This window comes from Vipera ursinii, assembly GCF_947247035.1.
Source record: "Vipera ursinii genome assembly, chromosome: 17".
Classification (NCBI taxonomy): Eukaryota; Metazoa; Chordata; class Lepidosauria; order Squamata; family Viperidae; genus Vipera; species Vipera ursinii.
In genome coordinates, this window is record NC_139530.1 from 1,919,868 (window position 1) to 1,938,904 (window position 19,037).

The 19,037-nt window shown below is 46.8% G+C and overlaps 1 protein-coding gene across 4 annotated transcripts; it reads right to left on the reverse strand.

Annotated features, from left to right (window-relative positions):
- Positions 1–92: 92 nt before the first annotated feature.
- Positions 93–13,176, reverse strand: LOC310648192 (large ribosomal subunit protein bL20m-like). 4 transcript variants are annotated; one of them, XM_083375942.1, is made up of 6 exons: positions 13,132–13,176; positions 7,408–7,598; positions 6,549–6,777; positions 4,855–5,404; positions 3,949–4,380; positions 1,488–1,598 (listed from the first exon to the last, which is right to left on the reverse strand). In XM_083375942.1, exons 2-5 carry the CDS (start codon positions 7,412–7,414, stop codon positions 3,982–3,984), a joined length of 1,185 nt encoding a protein of 394 aa, XP_083232068.1. In that variant the 5' UTR covers positions 7,415–7,598; positions 13,132–13,176; the 3' UTR covers positions 1,488–1,598; positions 3,949–3,981. The 4 variants fall into 4 exon arrangements, with proteins under 4 accessions (XP_083232070.1, XP_083232068.1, XP_083232067.1 ...); XM_083375941.1 differs by lacking the exon at positions 13,132–13,176 and adding an exon at positions 9,381–9,485; XM_083375944.1 differs by lacking the exons at positions 3,949–4,380; positions 4,855–5,404; positions 6,549–6,777; positions 7,408–7,598; positions 13,132–13,176 and adding exons at positions 93–361; positions 832–909; positions 2,272–2,497.
- Between the last annotated feature and the right edge of the window lie 5,861 nt (positions 13,177–19,037).

Genomic DNA, 19,037 nt, shown 5'->3' on the forward strand with positions numbered 1-19,037 from the left:
TCGGATATATATGGCCCAAGTTGAATAGCCACATAACCACGGACCAAACTGGATGACGTTCAGAAATCATGGCTTCGGCTCAAGCAGGGAGAGAGAGAGAGAGAAAAAAAAAATATATGAATATTTTTATTTCTAAAATGTCCTTTTTTAATTTGAGCAAAGCTCATTGGGAAGCGCGTTCCCTTCATGGATATTTCACTAGGCGGGAAAATATTCCTTCGGGTTCCTTTCCTCCTTCTTCCTGGCCGGCCAGCAGCCCTTCTTCCCCTCTTCTTTTCGCCAAGGCAGCTAAAGATTTGAAGGTCTTTGGTTCATAAATGGCTAGATCAGCCAGAGATTTCCGGTTCAGTTCTACTTGACACTGATGCAGGAGAAGTAAAGAAAAAAAAAAGAGATGGATGACTTGGCCTGAGTCGAGATTTACATTTCCTGCATTTTTATCCTGTCCATGCACGAAAAGCTCAATGAAGAAAAAGCAGATTTGAACTTTGTAGAGAAAAAAAGTCTTTTGCAAACTTTTTAAGGCCTGCTGCAATCCTTCCCCGTTTTTTTTTTAAAAAAAAACAACAATTGTTATATTTAAAGTCACCCATGCTCACAGTTATGAACCACAGCCATATGGCCATCAACAAGCCAAAAACAAAACCACATCACCTTAAAGTGTAATAAAACATTCATAATATAAATTTAAAAGGACAAAATAAAGCAACACTAGCAACAGTAATGATAAAATTGGTGGTGTCATTTCATCACCTCCAGGCTGTCTGGAAGAATGCAATGTTGAAAAACATTTGGGAATCTAAAATAGAAAAAAGAATTAAACACAATTACCTTATAAAGGCCACTTATGAAATTACGGTACTTAATGCCATGTTCCAACGATGCTGCTTCAATCCTGGTTTCCCAAAGCTAAAAGGGAAAATGCAATATTCATAAGATTTTGGTAAAGAACATAGGAATTAAGATGTCTGCATTGCTGCGGACCATCCCTGGCATACAATCCTATCCTACTGATTGAGGGGGGGGGGGCGTTTCCTAGGCTTCAATAGTTTCTCTGGCTATTTTTTTACTTGCTCTGCCAATAATCTTAGTAGTTGCAAAACTGAAAGTTGAAGAAATTGTAACTGAATATAAATTTACGGCTCCCGTTACTTCGTGAGTTGAAGACTTGACATTAGATATTATGTTACTGACAGATGTAGCTTATGCATGGACAATGACTTTGAAATACGGTCATCCTTAACTGAAACTATTACATAAAATGTCATATACATCTGTACGAGAAGCCCTTAAGGGCATAATTTACACTGCTGTAATTGCATTGTTGCTTGCTTTTCTCTCTTGGTTATGCAACTTTGCTCTGTTCTAGTAAATAAATAAAGCACAATTTCTTAAATGAGCACCCAGCAATAACAGAAGGTAGAAACCCAGCACTTCAGGATGCACAATATTTTATAAGCATCTCAAACGTTTTGGCTCTTTCTTACCGTCCTCATATCTCTCTTTTTGAGCAATCTGGCCTTGGTGGCGTACACAAAGGCCCTCCGGACAGCTCGGTATGCCAAGCTGTAACAACGGTTCTTCCGTCCACGAAAATGCTGGAGAGATGGGAAGGACACAAAGATAGCAAAATCAAAATATTTCCAGCCCTCGTTAACAAGAAACCCCCCAACTCACAAAATCCAACCTGAAGGTGCTTGATGTGTTAAAATAATACGTAGCACAACCGAAGTCTGGCATCGCTGTGCAGAACCTGGAATTGTTACCCTGTCCCTTCAGCCCACCAATTGAGCACTGGCAAGGTGGGCATCTGCAGCAAGAAGTCCCATTCAACAGATCAGGCTGCGGAGAATAGGGAATTCTGGGAGCTGTAGTTCTAAACATCTGGTGGGGGGAACTTATGTAGTTTACAGTGACTTAAGTTTGCAAGAACAATAATAATCACAGCAATAACAGAGTAAGTCCAATGCAGTACTAAGAGCCATCCTATTACTACTAGGAGCAACAGTAGAGCTGTACTACTAGGAGTAAATTTCCAGCATTTCTTAAGTAACTATGCTCCTGTTGCGTTCTAGGCAACCACCCGGAAGTGTGGTGCTCTCGCCTTCTTCCAAGAGGTGTCTTTGCCCTTTCCTAGTGGTCTCCCATCCCTGGCTGCCAGGCCGGGCGCCGCCTGGCTCCCAAAACATCAAGCTATCAAACCATCTGGGGGCTAAAAGGGGACGAGAAGGAAGACTGGCGGGGGTGCACGGCGACCCCTTCCTGCCTTACCAGGGCATGCTTGAGAATCTTCTGCTTGCGCCAGAAGCGGTCGGTCACCCGGCTGCGGAGCCAAAGCGGGCAAGTGAGGAAAACCATGCCAGCGAGCCTGAGCTTTGCAAAGGGAAGGGCGGAGGGGTCGCCCGGCGGGAGGTGACCGAGCCACGCGGTGCAACGCCTTCCGTCCTCCCGACCTCCGGCCGCCGGGCGAGACTTCGCAGCAATTGCTGCAAAAACGACCGGGAGAGCAAAGCGGATGAGCGCGCCACCCGCAGCCCCGCACTTCCGGGCCCTGTTGGGGACTCGCCATTTGAGTGGAGGAAGAGGAAGGCCGGCGCCACGCCGAAGCGTTCAGATCGGGATTGGGGGGGGGGTTGTCGGGAGGGGAGGTCGGACAAAGGGGGTGATTGTCGCTTCTTAGCCCGGAAGACCCGCCATGCGATCTTCCTCGCGTCCTGTTCCCGTTGACTTCAATGGGAACCGCCCCTCAAGGAGGAAAGAGGAAAGCCCGAACCAAGGGCGAAACGCAGCTGCGGTTCTGATCGACGCGCCCCGCGGGCGATTTAAAAGAATCCGAGGTGGCCATTCCCGATTTTTTTAAAATAAAATAAAAAATAAAAAAAACCCCTTTGGCTAATTTGGAAAGGCTATATAGCGGATCGGGCCTCATTAGGAAGGGAGACCACAAGGAAAGCCCAGCGGCTCGGGAGGAGATAAAGCTTCCTGCAAGAAGGCGACCCAACTTTGGTCCTGTTGGGAAAAAGCCGCACGGGTGGACAGAGATGGGAACGCGGGACGCCGGTTGGGACAGGCTGTGGCAGATGGGTGTAGGAATCTACCGGGTGGGGCTCTGAGGGGCCTTTTTTTTTAGAGCCCTTGCAAGGCTTTTGGTTTGACCTGCGCACCTCAAAAGCCCGCATTTGCACAACCACCTGCCTCTGGGAGTGAGCCAGTTCCCATATCTGCATCCAACACGGAGTAATGAACTCACCGGGTTTACACAAGCCACACGTGTGAGCTGATCGTTGCATGCATGGGCCAGCCCACTCTGCAAACAGAAACAGTATTTTTCACGCACACATGTATCTAGAAAGCTGGACTGCACAAGGGGGCATTGTCGTGTGACGCGTACCTGCAAGTTGTCATTGTGTAACCACCTGACAGAGTGGCAGAAAGAGCCCAAAGGACATCTGTCCTACCCCATTCTCGGCTCTTTCCTCTGCCCAGCTCTAACCGTCTTGTGCAGGTGCCAATCCTGAGCACACTACAACTTATCCCAAAAGTTGGGAGCTCTTTACAAGCACTCCTCAACTTACAACAGTTCATTTAGTTCAAAGTTACAGTGGCGATGAAAAAAAGTGATTTGTGACCATTTTCCCACACGTAGGACCATTGCAGCTGGTCACATAACCAAAATGTGGATGCTTGGCAGCTGGTTCGTGCTTATGACCGTCGCAGCCTCCTAGGGTCACGTGATCCCCCTTTTGCGACCTTCTGACAAGCAAAATCAACAGGGAAGCCAGATCCACTCAATGACCGTGTTAATAACTTAACAACTGCGGGGATTTTCTCAACAACGGTGGCTAGAAAGTTGGCCAAAGGGCTGCAGAACGGGGCAGAAATTCACTTAAACAACCGTTTCACTTAGCAACAGAAATTATTCAATTATGGTCGTAAGTCGAGCACTACCTATGCACGTGGCGACAGCCAGGGAGAGCACAGCTAGAGAAAGCTCTGGGTTAGGGCCTCTTCGGCGGTCTCCTTCCACCAAGTCTTCCGGCTAAGGTCTGCCCCCTTGGCGATCAAAAGTTCCACCAAGGGAAAGAATTTCTTTTCCGCAGCCAAATGCAAGGCGGTTTTGCCCAGCCACCCAGCCGCGTTAACGTCCGTTCCGTGCTCTAAGAGACAACTGGCGACGTCGGCGTGACCACCCAGGACTGCGCGGTGAAGTGGTGTGAGCAGGAGGCCATCTCTTCGATTAACGCTCGCAGGGGAGCTTCCTCTGAGCAAAAGGCAGACAGACCGCAGGCACCCGGCGCCTGCTGCCTTGTGGAGCGGGGTGCAACCACGGAGGTCTGCTAAGTCTCGATCCGCTTGGCTCTGGAGCAACAGCTTCACGATCTGAAGGGGGAGACAGGAAAAGCTTGAGAAAGCAAACCAAAGTCGTGCTCCAGTGGAAGAATCCAAGAATCCCACAGGTTTTGTGCTAAACTTCACTGAGTCTCTGAAATAATTTGATTTTCCAGATCTGGGCTCTCGATCCGTTGGAAAGCGAGATGGATGAAGTTTGCGACCGCAAGGAAGCCTGGAGGTTTTTAAGAAGAGATTGGACAACCATTTGACTGAAATGGTCTAGGGCTTCCTGCCTGAGCAGGGGGTTGGACTAGATGACCTCCAAAGTCCCTTCTAACTCTGTTATTCTATTAAAGCACTCCCCAAATATTTCTCTGCTTGTGATAAACAATAATAAAAACAGCCCCACTGATAATGAGCAACAATCACCCCCCACCCCCAGCTTCGCTATAATAGTATTAATTATTACGATGAATTATAGCAGTGATCTTAGTATAGGACTGATCTAAAAATTAAGACCACCTCATGATGGCTGTTCTTAGAAGCGACAGAAAGCGCCGTCCTTCCGCAGTCGTCTTGGAGATTCACGTCGGCCCCTTGGACAAGCAAGAGACGTGTGGTTTCGGGTCTCCCAATCTCAGCAGCTATGTGTAAAGGGGTGACGCCTCCCTTGCCTTGGAGATTGGGGTTCAGCCCTTGGGCAACCAACTCGTTCATTATGTGAAGCTGGTGGCCAGCTGTGGCCCAGTGCAGGGCGGTCCACTGGTTACAGTCGCAAGCGTTGGGATCTGTCCCGTGCCGTAGAAGCAGTTGCGTCATCAAGGTGTGGCCGTTGGCGGCCGCGCAATGAAACGGGGTAAGGCCCTCTTTGGTTGAGTCCATCGCTGGAGCCCCCCGGGCCAAGAGGAGATCCGCCACTTGGGTGTGGCCGCTCCAGGCAGCATGGTGCAGAGGTGTGTAGCCGGCCTTGGTGTCGGTACGGATCACGGCTCCACGCTGGATGAGAAACTTTACCAAGGGGAGGTAGCTATGCAAGGAAGCGACGTGCAGGAGAGTCCAGCCGTTTTCGTCTCTAAAAAGGGTTCATTTTTTTAAAAAAAGAGAGAACTGAGAAGGCCTTGCATGGAAAGCTAGGAATGCTGGGATGTGTAATTCTAGAGACAGAGGCATAAAATTGGTATCGGCCAATTCATTGTAGTTTCGAAGCCCAGAATGTGTGGCTTTCAATACACGCTGTGCCTAAAAGGCAGGCTGCAATTTCTCCAATGTTTTCTCACCCAGCAAAAGAATTTCTGGCTTTCCTAACTGGTTTTTAAGGAGCATTTCTTTTGCATTTCTTTATCTTTCTCGTATCCTCCCGCCCACCCCTTTTACTGATTTCAGTTCCTGTGTGTGTTTTTGGGAAAGCCAGACTCAAAAGCCAAAGGGCTGATAATTTGATGCCATTGGCAAACTGGCAGCTAGGTGCTAATTGTGATTAGTGTTTAACCTCCCAACATTGGCGGTTTGTGAGAAGTGACTGGACAGCTGTTTGTCCAAAATAATGGTATACAGCATTTCCTGCTTGGATGAGAAGGCCTTCTAATCCTTGTTATTCTGTATAACTTTAGTGAGGGATTTTTCCCCCCTCACTGTGGTTTATTGAACCAAGTGAATCCAACTTATCTGGTTAATTTAGAGTCCAGCTAAACGATCTGTAGTTGAACTCTGAATCAACCCAATTTTAGCTACTAAAATTGGTCTGGTCTCTCCTCAGCCAGGGAGCTGTCTTGAGGGGAAATGGGCCACTCTTTTGATCAATCTGCACTGCAGGATTGTTGTGCTGGGGATAAAACAAAGGAGACATTTCCAGGTAGCTACAGAAGAGCCTATTTGTAGCTCAGGGATGAACTGTGGGGTGCTTGGTGCTCTCCGAGCTGGGTGGTTTTCTTGCAGACGTTGCCTCACCCAAACTAGGTAAAATCTTCAGTGCTACATGGGGAGAGAGCACACCCACCCCACCCCCTTTCAGCACTGATGACGTTGCCTAGTTTGGCAGTGAAACGTCTGCGAGAAAACAACGGAGCTCAGAGAACACCAAGCACCCCACACTTCCCTGTAAGCTGGCTGGTGTTTTCAAGAGAAAAAGAAGGCTATAAACGCAATTAATATTTTTTAAAACAGACCCCCGGCCAAAGCAGTAGCAGGAAGTTTCTACCCGTGCGCCCGGACCTCACCTGCTGTTTGTAGACGCTCCTCGCTTCAATAACTGCTTTACCAGTCGCAGGTCCCCATTCCTGGCTGCCTGATGGAGCTCCCTCCATCCTGGTGCCTTGGCTGTCGGCAGCAAACCATTTTCAGCACCGCTCATGGCAAGCTCCAAGCCTTCCCCTTTTCCGATTCCCTCGCCGATGGTTTCTGCCAGCACCATCCACTTTCTCACCAGCTCGGCCTGGGTTTTTGCCGCTGTTGAAGGAAGAATGGGGGAAAAAACAAGAACAACGGATGAACGTTAAGAGCCTGCGCCGAAACAAACAAAAAAAATGAGATGCAGAGAGAAAAATGGGATGATAGGAAGGTATCAAAAAGGAAAGGGGAGACCCCGCCCACTTTGAGAAGCCCCGCCTACTCCTCGCATAAGCCCCATCCATGTGAACTTCACACACACACACACACACACACACACACACACACACACACTTTTCAGCAAGTCCACTCTGAGAAAAACGTGACCCCTGAATAAAAAAAATTCATTCAAAATTCATCTCTGCTTCAAACTTTGATAAATAGCCAATCGTTTCTAAGGAACTTTGAGCTAAAGGGAGAAATTATCCACTCTCAGGTAAAGCCGACTATGTAGGATTTTTGCACTAAGTCAATCTAATCCCGGGGCGTCCAACCTTGGCTACTTCCAAGACCTGCGGGATTCAACTCTCAAAATTCCCCAGCTAGCGTGACAGTAAAAAGAAGGGCTGGCTGGAGACTTCTGGGAGATGAAGTCCAAGGTAAGGACATCCTCTCACCCAGTCCAAACTGAGATTTTTAACTTCCTTCTAGAAGCATAAAAAGCACGTGAGACCTTGTTTTTTTTCTTACCAGTCATTTTTCTCCTCTGCTGCTGACTTTTGGTTACCACACGGTGTTGTTTTTCCAATGATGAGGGCGTGTTCAAGCCCTTTTTTTTTTGTCCCAGGGGCTGCCGCAAAGCTTGGCAATCTTTTCTTATCACCCGAGAGGTCAGTGCAGTAGCTACTTGTGGTACACGGAGCAAAATTTCCACAGCAGCTCTGTAAAGAAAGGGAACAGAGAAAGACAAGAATTAGGCCTATTGTATTCTGACAATATTTGCTCCATAAATATCCAGTCAGTTCCAGGAATGGAGCCAGCGAGCTGAGTCCAGCGGATTGTTCCTTGCAACCTGTGCATGAGTGTGCAAAGAGCTGTTTATTCAATAACTTAAGTAGACCTAAGGAGGGAAGGAAATGTGTCCGCGCATCGCTGATTGGATGTCACCTAGCTAGTTCGTCTCCCTTTTGTGTATACACAAAGACGGTAGACACCCGGACGGAAACATTTCTGAAGCCTGTATAGATTTGAAGCAGCCTGATGTTTGAGGGACATGGGGGCTCTAATCCAACACAGCCATGGACTTCAGGTCTGGGAAGGCAGCTAGGAAAATAATGCAGTAGTGATTGGTGTGTGTGTGGGGGGGGGGAGATCAAAGAATATGAGGCAGACCCAGAAGAAGATGGAGAGACAACATCAAAGACATATTACAACGACATCAATTAACAACGGTTGAGGCTGCCAGAGGAGGAGGAAGAGGAAGAGGAGATGGGGGTGCCTCCCAGATGAAACCCCCCCCCCCCCGTTTAGGATTTGCAGGAGTCCTCCATCAGGACAGCACAAAGTGTGTTTTGAAAAATCAAATCCAATGTTTGCGAATCCTCAGCAAATCCAGACCGAAAGGTCTGCTTTGCTGGATTCTTTAAAAACAACAACAACAACCCTTTAAAATATCAGTTGAACCAGATCCTCACTCATCCTTCACCGTATTAAGGGGAAGGGGAAGAACGAAAGCCCCTTTGTGAGCACCCCAGTTTGATTCAATTGCACTTGGGGCTTCTGGGAAGAAAAAAAAAACAAAAAAACCACCCTGTATGGGCAGCTTGGTGGCAAAGGGACACTTAACCTTGGAAGCAGCGCAAAGGGAAATAAAAGTCAAGTGGGCGACTTTCTTACAGACCGTCTGGCATGCTCCAACATGTCCCCTTTCTGAGGTTACTTCTGTTATTTAATGCCCTGTTTTGTTTTGTTACTCAAGCCTGGAATTCCTTTAAAAAAAAAAGTAAAAATGAATGTCACTTGTTAGAATAACAAAATCCAAAGGAAAGAGCCTATGCCGAATACTTACCATTTTTTAAAAACCGTAAATAAATAGGTAGAATAGCGATCGCGCAGTGATTATCCTTGGACCCAGAGCTGTGTCGAGAAGTTGATTTAGAGCAGAAGAACTGATCATTAACCTGACTCCTCTCCGGTGGCCTCACCGGCTGGCCTTTTGGCATTCTGAACCATTATCCATCGCTTGTAAACTAAACAATGAATTTTTAAAAAGCGTACAAGCCTGAAGACCTTGAACCCCCCTCAGATCTTTACGCTCTGAGAGGTAAAGGTTGCATTAATGGCCCAGGAATTAATCACGGGCACCCGAACCGCTTAGGGATCCAAAATCTAAGAGGGTCCTGTTTTTTTTAAAAAAAAACAAATCATTTGTAAGCCACTGCAATGGTCTGCAGGAATGACCTGGGGGGGGGGGGCAGAAAGAAGAGCGGTAGATGGGGGCAACTGGCATGCAAAAAAATATCTTGGCCGACAGGAGGATGGGACCCCTTCCTCTTTTCCAGAGATTAAATGGAGGGGAGAAATATTGTCAGGCTCGTAACCTGACAATAAAAACTGTGCTTCCTGTCCAGACTACCTTTCAGGGCTAACATCCGTCTAGAATCAGGTAGCTCCTCGATGTGCATAAAATAACGCGCGCACCCGCTAGGCCACATTCCACTCACTTTCCTTCCAGCTTTGCAGCTTGCAAAAGAAACCAGGAAATACTTGTATCCCCGGCTCTGTAATTTATCATCGTGCTGCTTCCTTTCACCCGCCAAGGCCTTGTGTTCAAGATCCACACGTCACTCACTGCTCACGTTAGCAGTCCGATCTTTCTTAATCAGCCAGTTACACAAAGCCGAGGGACACCATTAAATGGATGGGCCCAAAGCTGCCCTGTGCTGTGCCCTGTTTTTATCTAGTCGTTGATGACATTTCCATCCTCTACTTCAGAATGTCAATCCCGTTAGGCTAGGGAACTCCACCCCATCACTCTTCGCTTATTTCCAGTTCTCTCTGGACCCTTTTTCACTTTTCGAAGAATCCCTTTGCTGGCTTTATTTTAAAAGTGCCCAGCCCTGAGCAATCAGGCACAAGGGGTTGGACTAGATGACCTCCAAAATCCCTTCAAACTACTTCTTCTTCTTCTTCTTCTTCTTCTTCTTCTTCTTCTTCTTCTTCTTCTTCTTCTTCTTCTTCTTCTTCTTCTTCTTATTATTATTATTATTATTATTATTATTATTATTATTATTATTATTATTATTATTGCTACAACTAAATGTCTGTGGAGACTCTCAGACATCCAGGTCATGGTTGGCCCCAAGATGCTTTTTCAAAAGGCAATGAGACATTCTTGGTTTTATTTTTATTTTTTTCTTGGAGATGTTTCATTTCTCATCCGAGAAGCTTCTTCTTCGCTTCTGACTTTCCCACCATTCAGTCAGAACAGAAGAAGCTTCTCGCATGAGAAGCGAAACGTCTTCGAGGAAAAAAACAAAGCAAGTCCAGAGTCGCCTTTTGAAAAAGCACCTTTGGGTTGTGTGCTCCAAGGAGGAGATCTTCCTCACAACTAGATGAACGCAAGATGGTGCTGTAAGCAAAGAACACAAAGAGAGACGGCACCGTAGCTGTTTGTGGCCACAGAAAGAAGTCTGTCATCTCTTTTTATATGTGGCTTCCGGGGACCGTGGGCGGAGGAGGAATAAAATGAGGATTGTTGAATCCGAAGAGAGTTAAAATGCCAAAGAAGAGTGCTACTTGTGCCAATTAGGCAGTGGTTCATCACACTAAGGCTATTGTGCTAACTTCATTAGCACTTCCTGACCACTTCAATCTGGTGTCCTACTTTTTGCTGAACCCCCCCCCCCCGAATCAGGAGACGCCAGAAAAGAGTACGTAGCTTTGGGAGGAAAAGGAGGAACTTCTTCTGAAGGGCAAATAAATCCCTTCTCTTTCCATCCATTCCATGGATCTAGTTATACTTTACAGAGCATCTCCCTCTGAGCTGCAGAGACAAAGCTCTGCTTAGCTCTTTGTCCAGGATGGATCTCCACTGAAGGCGAGTTCCCAGAGAGAAAGCAGCTTTTTGGGGTAGGTGGTTGTTATTCTACCTTCAGAACAGGTCTTCTTCACCAGAGTAGATCCCAGGGATCTCTAAAAGGCTACCAGGTGGGGATTCAAGTTCAGTCTGGAGGTTGGAGGTAGACGTTCAGAGGAGGTGGCGCTTGGGCTGTCCGGTTCTTCCAATTCTGGAATCGTCATCTTCTCAAGAGGAACATCCACCGTGGAAGCCATCTCAGGAGTCTATGGGTCTCCAGTTCCCCTTGATCTACCTTCTGGGATCAGAAATGGTTCCTCCAGAGACTAATCCCTCTCTGTAATGGTACTGTTAAGGTGAAGTGGGACCTGACAAAATACTAGTTCTTGGAGTTTCACTCCTTGCTCTTTAGGTAGCCACTTCCACAACCACGACTCCACAAGTTGCAGCTTTTGGGACTGCTGTTTGGGCAGCTGGGGTGGGCACCCGGTTCAGACTAGCTTTCCAGAGGTGCTCCTTGGAAGGCAGGTTGGGGGAACGTCTCCGGCTAACTGTTCCCAGGAGAAAAAAGAGCTTCAGATCCAACTCCAAAGATGAAATCCTCGCAGAGATAGGAGAACAATGATGCCGCTGTCCCTGCCCCCGCTGGTTTCCATGGCTTCCCTTGTGTTGGAAGAGGCCACCCAGTCAGGCTCCTGCGTTGTGAATGAAACAAAGGTAACAGATGCATTAAGGGATGACAAAAGACGCCGAAGGACTTAATTGCATGGATTCCACTGTTTTGCACCCACTGGAAATTTGTCCTAAACTAAATCTTTATTTTTTATTTTTTTATAAGAAGGGGGATGATAGCAATTCTCTATGATTAAGGCCCTTTAAAGGAGAAGGCCAACCCTGTCCTTCCACGGAGCCTCTTGTTAGGAATGCTAATGAGAAGAGGAGCAAACCGTTCTGCAACAGGGCTCTCCATAATATATTTTGGAGGAACTTCTTTCTGGTCAGACAAGATCCAGATGGGTCATTAGACTCAAAAGTTCTTCTGTGCTGCTCTTCAAACTTCACCTGAAATGCTAAGGGATGGGTGGGAACCAACCCATCTCAATTCTACGATCTTTGGCCTTCCCAATGCCAACGTGCTCCAAGCTTCAACCGCCCAGAAGAATCAATAAAATCTTGGCTGCATAAAATAAGGAAGGGGCGAGATCAGGAAAAAGTGTTAGAAAGTGTCTTTGGGCAACAGCCAGGAGCAGCTAAGGAAGCTTCGCAATGGACTTCAAAGCTACAGCAGAGTTCAAAACCGCCAGAAGAGGCAGCAGAAGAAATATAGCGTGAATGAAAAAGACTGCTGTGGAAGGGGGACTGTTAATTAAATAGTTTACAGGGCTAAAAGATGGATGAAAAAAATGCTGCTGTTGAGAATTATATAGCCTATTAGATGAACTGGAATGCACTAGGATAAAATTGGGGGTAAATAGAAAGTCCTCCGTATGGCACAAAGTCCAAACAACTATCTTGGAATGCCTAAAAAGCAATATTCCGATCCTTCTTTCCTTCCTTCCTTCCTTCCTTCCTTCCTTCCTTCCTTCCTTCCTTCCTTCCTTCCTTCCTTCCTTCCTTCGACTGGGACTGACTTTGTTTAGCTGCACAGTAGACCAAATCACTGTTCCCTTGGCTTCCTTCAAACCAAGGAAGAGGCATCGGTGCAACAACTTTCTGCACCTAGGAGCCATCAACGAAACCATCTTCAATTTGAGCTTTTAAAGATCATTTTTGGCTTAGGAGGGCTGTAAGCAGATGGCAGGTCATGCCATTGGAGCAGGCAAGGTTGACATTTTCACCTATTTTCTCCCAATTTTGGGAGGCTCGGGGTTTACTATTATTATTTTTATTTTTACAACCCCCAATATTTCAAGGCTTCGGTGGCGAAGAGAGAGAAGTGTAATAAAAGCCAACCTGGGGCAAGTGAGAATATATCCTATACTCTTCACATGGGCCTTTGTCATTAGAGATGTGCTGAGGCGTAAAGAAAGGCAAATGAGGTGGATACGTGACAGTCTTGGTGTACTGGGCAAATACTGGATTTGCCTGTGTGGGTGCAAAAAAATGCAGAGAACGAGGAAGCAGGCTCTTGTTGACTTGGCAACTAGCAATGGCAAGTCAAATGCCTTTGGGTTAGTATCCAGCCTTTCCTTAATTGTTCAAATGCCACTCTTCTTCTTCGTCTGCAGACACATTACAGATGTCTTCGCTCTCTAATCCAGAGCACAGCCTCCCCCCCCTACCCAAAACAATATTCACCTCTACCTCCCTTTCCTTCCTTCCTCCTTCGGCCTGCCCACCTGACTTCCGAACACTTTCTAATTTCTGCCTGCTTGAAATTAGATCTGCCCACTTACACCTTTCCCCAACGCTCCAGGATCTCGGAGCTTTCCCAGTAGGAGGTGTGAGAGCAGCAGTCCAGATCCTGGAAAAGAAAAAATAAATCTGTAAGTAAATTTTAAAAAAAGCCGGTGTGTGTGTGTTTGTGTATCTGTGTTGCTGCATTGGCTAATGAGCAGGTTTCTTTTTGAGGGGGTGGTCAAGCTCCCACCAACAACAGTCTGGTTTGCTGTGAGGTCACATAAAAGCTAAAATAAGGCTGGTTGTTCAACATTCCAGAGGGGACCATCATCTTCCTCGTTCGGTTAATTATGTATTTAGAAAATATAGAGGGCTACCCACTCGCTCTCGGTGACTCTGGGCAGATGGCAAAGAATAAAAACCCATCAATATTAACAACAGGTCTCCCAACCCTCTGGCAAACAGCAGTCGCTCAAACGAGCCTCCTCAGGGGTTCCATCCCACTCGGGATTCCCCGAGTCTCATTGGCCAACCAGGTCTTCAGGGCCTTCAGTGGAAGAGTGTCAAAGTGGGGGCCAGTCTAATCTCCATGGGATGATGCTCTAAAGGGAAGGGGCCACCACGGAGAAGGCCCTTCTTCTGGGTCCCATCCGATGTACCTCCTTAGGAGAGGGGACCCCACCACATTCTCTGCCTCCCTGCTTGGGTGGGTCCGGTGGATGTCACTGGGGAGAGACGGTCCTTTAGATCAGAGGCACCCCAACCTTTTTGAGCACCGGGGACCGGTTTCGTGGAGAGAGGTGTTTCTACGGACCGGAGGGTGCCTGGGTTTGTGTGCTGCCTGCATCCCACAGATAGGGCTTTGCTTCTTTGTGCGGACCATTTGCCGGCATGCCACGGGGCGGTACCAGTCCGCAGACCGGGGGTTGGGGACCCCTGCTTCAGATAACCTGCCCCCTGTGGTTTAAAACTATTTCAAGCTGACCATGTTTCTCTGCCCTACCTCAGATCACCTCTGCTGGTGTTTGATTTGGAGCCTCTCTGCTTGTCCAATTACCCAACTCCCACTGTACCAGAAATGGCATAGCCATTATTCTAACCCCATGGTTAAAAGGCAAATTAAGACATTAACCAAGGCAGGAGGCAAGCTGTGGGCTGTCCACCTAATGATAAAAATTTGCAGCATGATTGTGCGGTTGCGAGGGTGCGTATTTTCCCCCGGAGGTTCATCTTCAATAACAGAAGCTAATTAGACCCATAACTAAAAGACCAAGCTGTTGAAACGGTGCAGGCATGCCAAAAATGCTACCTCTGTTTTTTCAGGTGAGATTCTTTGCGCCCAACTGTGTGGATCCTTATGCCCAATTTCTTCGCTAATTAAAGTAAAATCCAGGAAGCCATTGCTTAGAGAGGAAACCTGCAAGAAATTGGAGCGCTTGGAATTACTGCATCCAGTTTGGTCATCGTGATAAAAAATAATAATAATCATGTTGAGACCCTAGAAAGAATGCAGAAAAAGAGCAACAAAGCCCGTAAGGGGTCTGGAAGATGAACTGTGCGATGAACGATTGAGGGAACTGGGTATGTCTAGTCCAGACATGTCAAACACAAGGCCCGGGGGCCGGATCTGGCCCGCGAAGTGGTTTCATGCGGCCCGCGAAGCCATCCTGGAAACAGTGAGGGAACGGCCTCTGCTGCCTTGGCCCTGGCTCAGAGACCCTCCTCCTGCCAGAGACCCCCAGATCTGTCTCACTCCTGCCCAGGCCCCCATAGGCAACCTTGATGCCAACGATGTAGAGCTGGCCACGCCCACCCAGTAGGCCACACCCACTCTAGCCATGCCCACCCAGTAGGCCATGCCCACCCTGGCTATACCCACCCGGCCCCCTGAGGGCAACCGCAATGCTGATGCGGCCCTCAATGAAATTGAGTTTGACACCCCTGGTCTAGTCTAACAAAGACAAGGATTAGGGGTGATATCTTAGCCATCTTTCTGTATTTGAGGGGCTGTGACAGCAATGAGAGGGTCAACCTATTCTCCAAAGAAGGCAGGACAAGAAGCAATGGATGGAAACGAATCAAGGAGAGAAGCAACCCGGAATTAAGGAGAAACTTCCTAATAATTCGAACAGTTAACCAGTGGAACGCCTTGCCTCCAGAAGTTGTGGGTTTTTAAGAAGAGATTGGACAGCCATTTGTCCGGAATGATATAGGGTTTCCTACTTGAGCAGGGGGTTGGACTAGATGACCTCCAAGGTCCCTTCCATCCCTGTTATTCTATGTTTTAAGTTCTGAAAGCGGTGGGGAGGGGGGGAAGGAAAAGGGCAAAGGAAAGAGCAATTGTGAAGCACAAACACTGCATATCTCTTGAGAACATTTTGTGCAATCCATCGTGTTTGTTTGCGCCCTGGATGCCATCTGGATTTTATGCAATTATTCCGGGCTATTTTAAGTGCAATGGCCGCGGATAAAATCAGCCGTGCAACTTTTCTTCTGGAGCTAAGATGAGGGGCTATGTTTGAGAAAGGAAAGGAATAAATTGCTTCAAAGCTGGAAAGAGAGCTGCAAATAGGTTTAAATATTCATCAGAGGAAAGGTGAAATTCAAAAGCCGTGGTTCTCCATATTTTTTGGCTCCCCCAGGGGGAAATAATGCCTTCTCACTACTAGTTCATGTTTAAAAATTAACCTGGTTGGCAGCTGACTCTAATGCTAGTCGTGAAGAAGGCGTATTGTCTGCAGTTCTTAAAAGCACAGGAGCGTGGTCTTCTAACCCATCCACCACTTCGTTTATCAGGTCGTGGTTAGTTGTTTTTCATTCAGAGAAAGCACGAAGCAGTTTCAACAAGAAGCAAGTGGATTTCGGCAAGCAAAGCTTCAAAAAATGGGCCAGTTCCCACTTCCTTGGAATCTCTCCTCCATGGGCTTTCCCCTTGTTTAAAAGAAGTCAAAACAGGACAGCTGATGGCAAGAGAGCTGGGATACATGCGTACACGGTAAGTGTCGTAAGGCCACACCCAGAACAGTTTCGGTCACCACATTACAAAGGAGACGTTGAGACTTTAGAAAAAGCGCAGAGAAGAGCAACTGAGATGGTCAAAGGCCTGTAGACTAAAACATGCAAAGAACGGTTACAGGATTTCGGTAGGGCTAGGGGAGACATGATAGCAGTCTTCCAGTATCTGAGGGGCTGCCACAAGGAAGAGGGGGGCGGGGTTGAATTATTTTCCAAAGCACCAGAGAGGGCAGGACAAGAAACAACGGATGGAAACTAATCAAGGAGAGAGGCAACCTGGAATTAAGGAGGAACTTCCCGACACTGAGAACTGCTTTCCTTCAGACGTTGTGGGTACTTCATCTCTGGAGGTATTTAAGAAGACACTGGGCAGCCACTTGTCTGAAATGGTCTAGGGTCTCCTGCTTGAGCCCTGGGGGCTGGACTAGAAGGCCTCCAAGGTCCCTTCCAGCTGTATTCTGGCAGCGTTGACAAGCTCTTGGAGAAATCCAACAGGAGCCCAGATTCAGCACCACGGAGAGCGACAACAGCCCGGACACAATTGACCTGATTCTATTCGTCCTGCTGGAGGAGACCTCTAGCTGCTCCCCAAAACAGACCTTAGGCCCAGTGCCCTGTGCTTGACTGGCTCCAGGTGCTATAAGCAGAAATCAGACCAAGTCGGCTTACATATTTCGCAAGCTGCTGGGTTATCCCTAAACTCGTTCACTCCCTTCCTCCCACATGGGAAGTTACGAAGTTTTTGAGTAGACTGAAAAATAGACTCTGGTCCTTGTGCACGCTTCCTCTGGACAAGGAGAGACATATCCACATTCGCCAAAATGCACCTGTGCGAGGCTCACACCACTTCCTTCCTCTGAAGCGCCCAGGGAATCATTACGGCATCTCTAATTTTCTGCCAGAGAACCGTGTGTTTTATCGTTCTCCTCGCGCAACTCTGGGGGTGGGGGTGTGGGGGGTGTGGGGAAACGCTCGATGCTGCCAGCTGAAGTGTCTATTTTTAAGACGCCTCTTGGCACTTTCTTTTATTTTTACACGCTGCCTTTCTCTACCTTCTCCCCTCGCCAATTATCGGCTTCGCAACACAGGCCGAGGCGGAGGATAAACAACTTTTTGAGATGTGGGATGGAGGAGGAAGACGAGGGAGACTCTGCAGAACCATGAGATGGAACCTGGCACGAAACACTTTCGAGGCAGGTGCTCTTTCAGGTCCCCAGCCTTCGCGGCCACCAAACCTCCAATCTTCTCAGCAGCTCCCATTCCATTAAGGAGGAGGCCTTCCCTATTTTTTTTATGCCTCTTCGTTGCCACGTGAGGTCCCCCCACCCCATCCTGAAAGCGAGGCTGATCTAACTTTCTCCACTAGAACCCATCTGTTGGTGTGCTAAAAATGTTAGTGATCATACTGTGGTAACTGCTAAACCCACGGTAAGGGGTGAGGGGGGTGGACAATCAACCAGTGGAACAGCTTGCCACCAGAAATCGTGGGCGCTGCATCACTGGAGATTTTTAAGAAAAGACTAAACAATCACCTGTCTGAAACTGTATAAGTTCTCCTGCTTGAGCAGGGGGCTGGACTAGAAGACCTCCAAGGTCCCTTCCAGCTCTGCTCTATTCTGTTCTATTCTATTCTATTTTATTCTATTCTTTCCATATTCTATTCTATTCTATTATTCTATTCTATTCTATTCTATTATTCTATTCTATTCTATTATTCTATTCTATTCTATTCTATTCTATTCTATTCTATTCTATTCTATTCTATTCTATTCTATTCTATTCTGTTCTATTTTATTCTATTCTTTCCATATTCTATTCTATTCTATTATTCTATTCTATTCTATTATTCTATTCTATTCTATTCTATTCTGTTCTATTCTATTCTATTTTATTCTATTCTTTCCATATTCTATTCTATTCTATTCTATTCTATTCTATTCTATTCTATTCTATTCTATTCTATTCTGTTCTATTCTATTCTATTCTATTCTATTTTATTCTATTCTTTCCATATTCTATTCTATTCTATTATTCTATTCTATTCTATTCTATTCTATTCTATTCTATTCTATTCTATTCCATCCCATAATTCTATTCTATTCTATTCTATTCTATTCTATTCTATTCTGTTCTGTTCTGTTCTATTTTTAATTCTATTCTATTCTATTTTATTCTATTCTTTCCATATTCTATTCTATTCTATTCTATTCTATTCTATTCTATTCTATTCTTATTCTTATTCTTATTCTTATTCTTATTCTTATTCTTATTCTTATTCCATTCCTATTGCTACGTGAGACATTTGCTAAGTGAGTCTGGCCCCATATTGCAGCCTTTCGTTCCACAACTGTTAAGTCAGCAACACCGCTGTTAAGGGAATTTGGCTTCCCCGTTGCCTTTGCTTGTCAGAAGGTCGCAAAAGGGGACCGACCACGTGATCCCCGGTACACTGCAACCCTCATAAATATGAGTCAGTTGCCAAGCGTCCAAATTCTGATCACATGACCCTGGGGATGCTGCAACCGTCATGTGAAAAACAGCCGTTTTTCTTTCCGTGGCTGTTGCAACTTTGAATGGTCACTAAATGAAATGCTGTAAGTTGAGGACTACCCCGTAGTTGCGTTTCTTCCCTTGTGCTTCCACGAACACTCCTGAAACGCCCATGAGATGGGTCCAGCCCCCCCCCGAACCCACCTTAGCTAGCACCAAGGTGGACTAACAGCAGCCGCGCTCTCATTGCTAAGTTTTTGCAAGTCTCCCAGAGCTGCTGCAATGGGGTGGCTTGCCCCAGACGTAAACCTCAAATACAAAGAAGTTGCAAGTCAGGGGCAGAGGTAGAGTTGGGTGCCTCGTGCAGACCTGGCACAGCCTCCCCCACTTCCTCATCCCTTCTTATGAACTGCCTTTTTTCCCCCCTGCCGGCCACCAGCCTCCCCTTTGTCAGCCC

Coding starts and splice junctions, on each gene's coding strand:
- LOC310648192 (XM_083375941.1), bottom strand. CDS start 9,451: ATGATAAATTACAGAGCCGGGGATACAAGTATTTCCTGGTTTCTTTTG. Junction 6,778..7,407: donor GCAGAGGAGAAAAATGACTG/GTAAGAAAAAAA, acceptor TTCCTTCAACAG/CGGCAAAAACCCAGGCCGAG. Junction 5,405..6,548: donor GGAGCGTCTACAAACAGCAG/GTGAGGTCCGGG, acceptor AACCCTTTTTAG/AGACGAAAACGGCTGGACTC.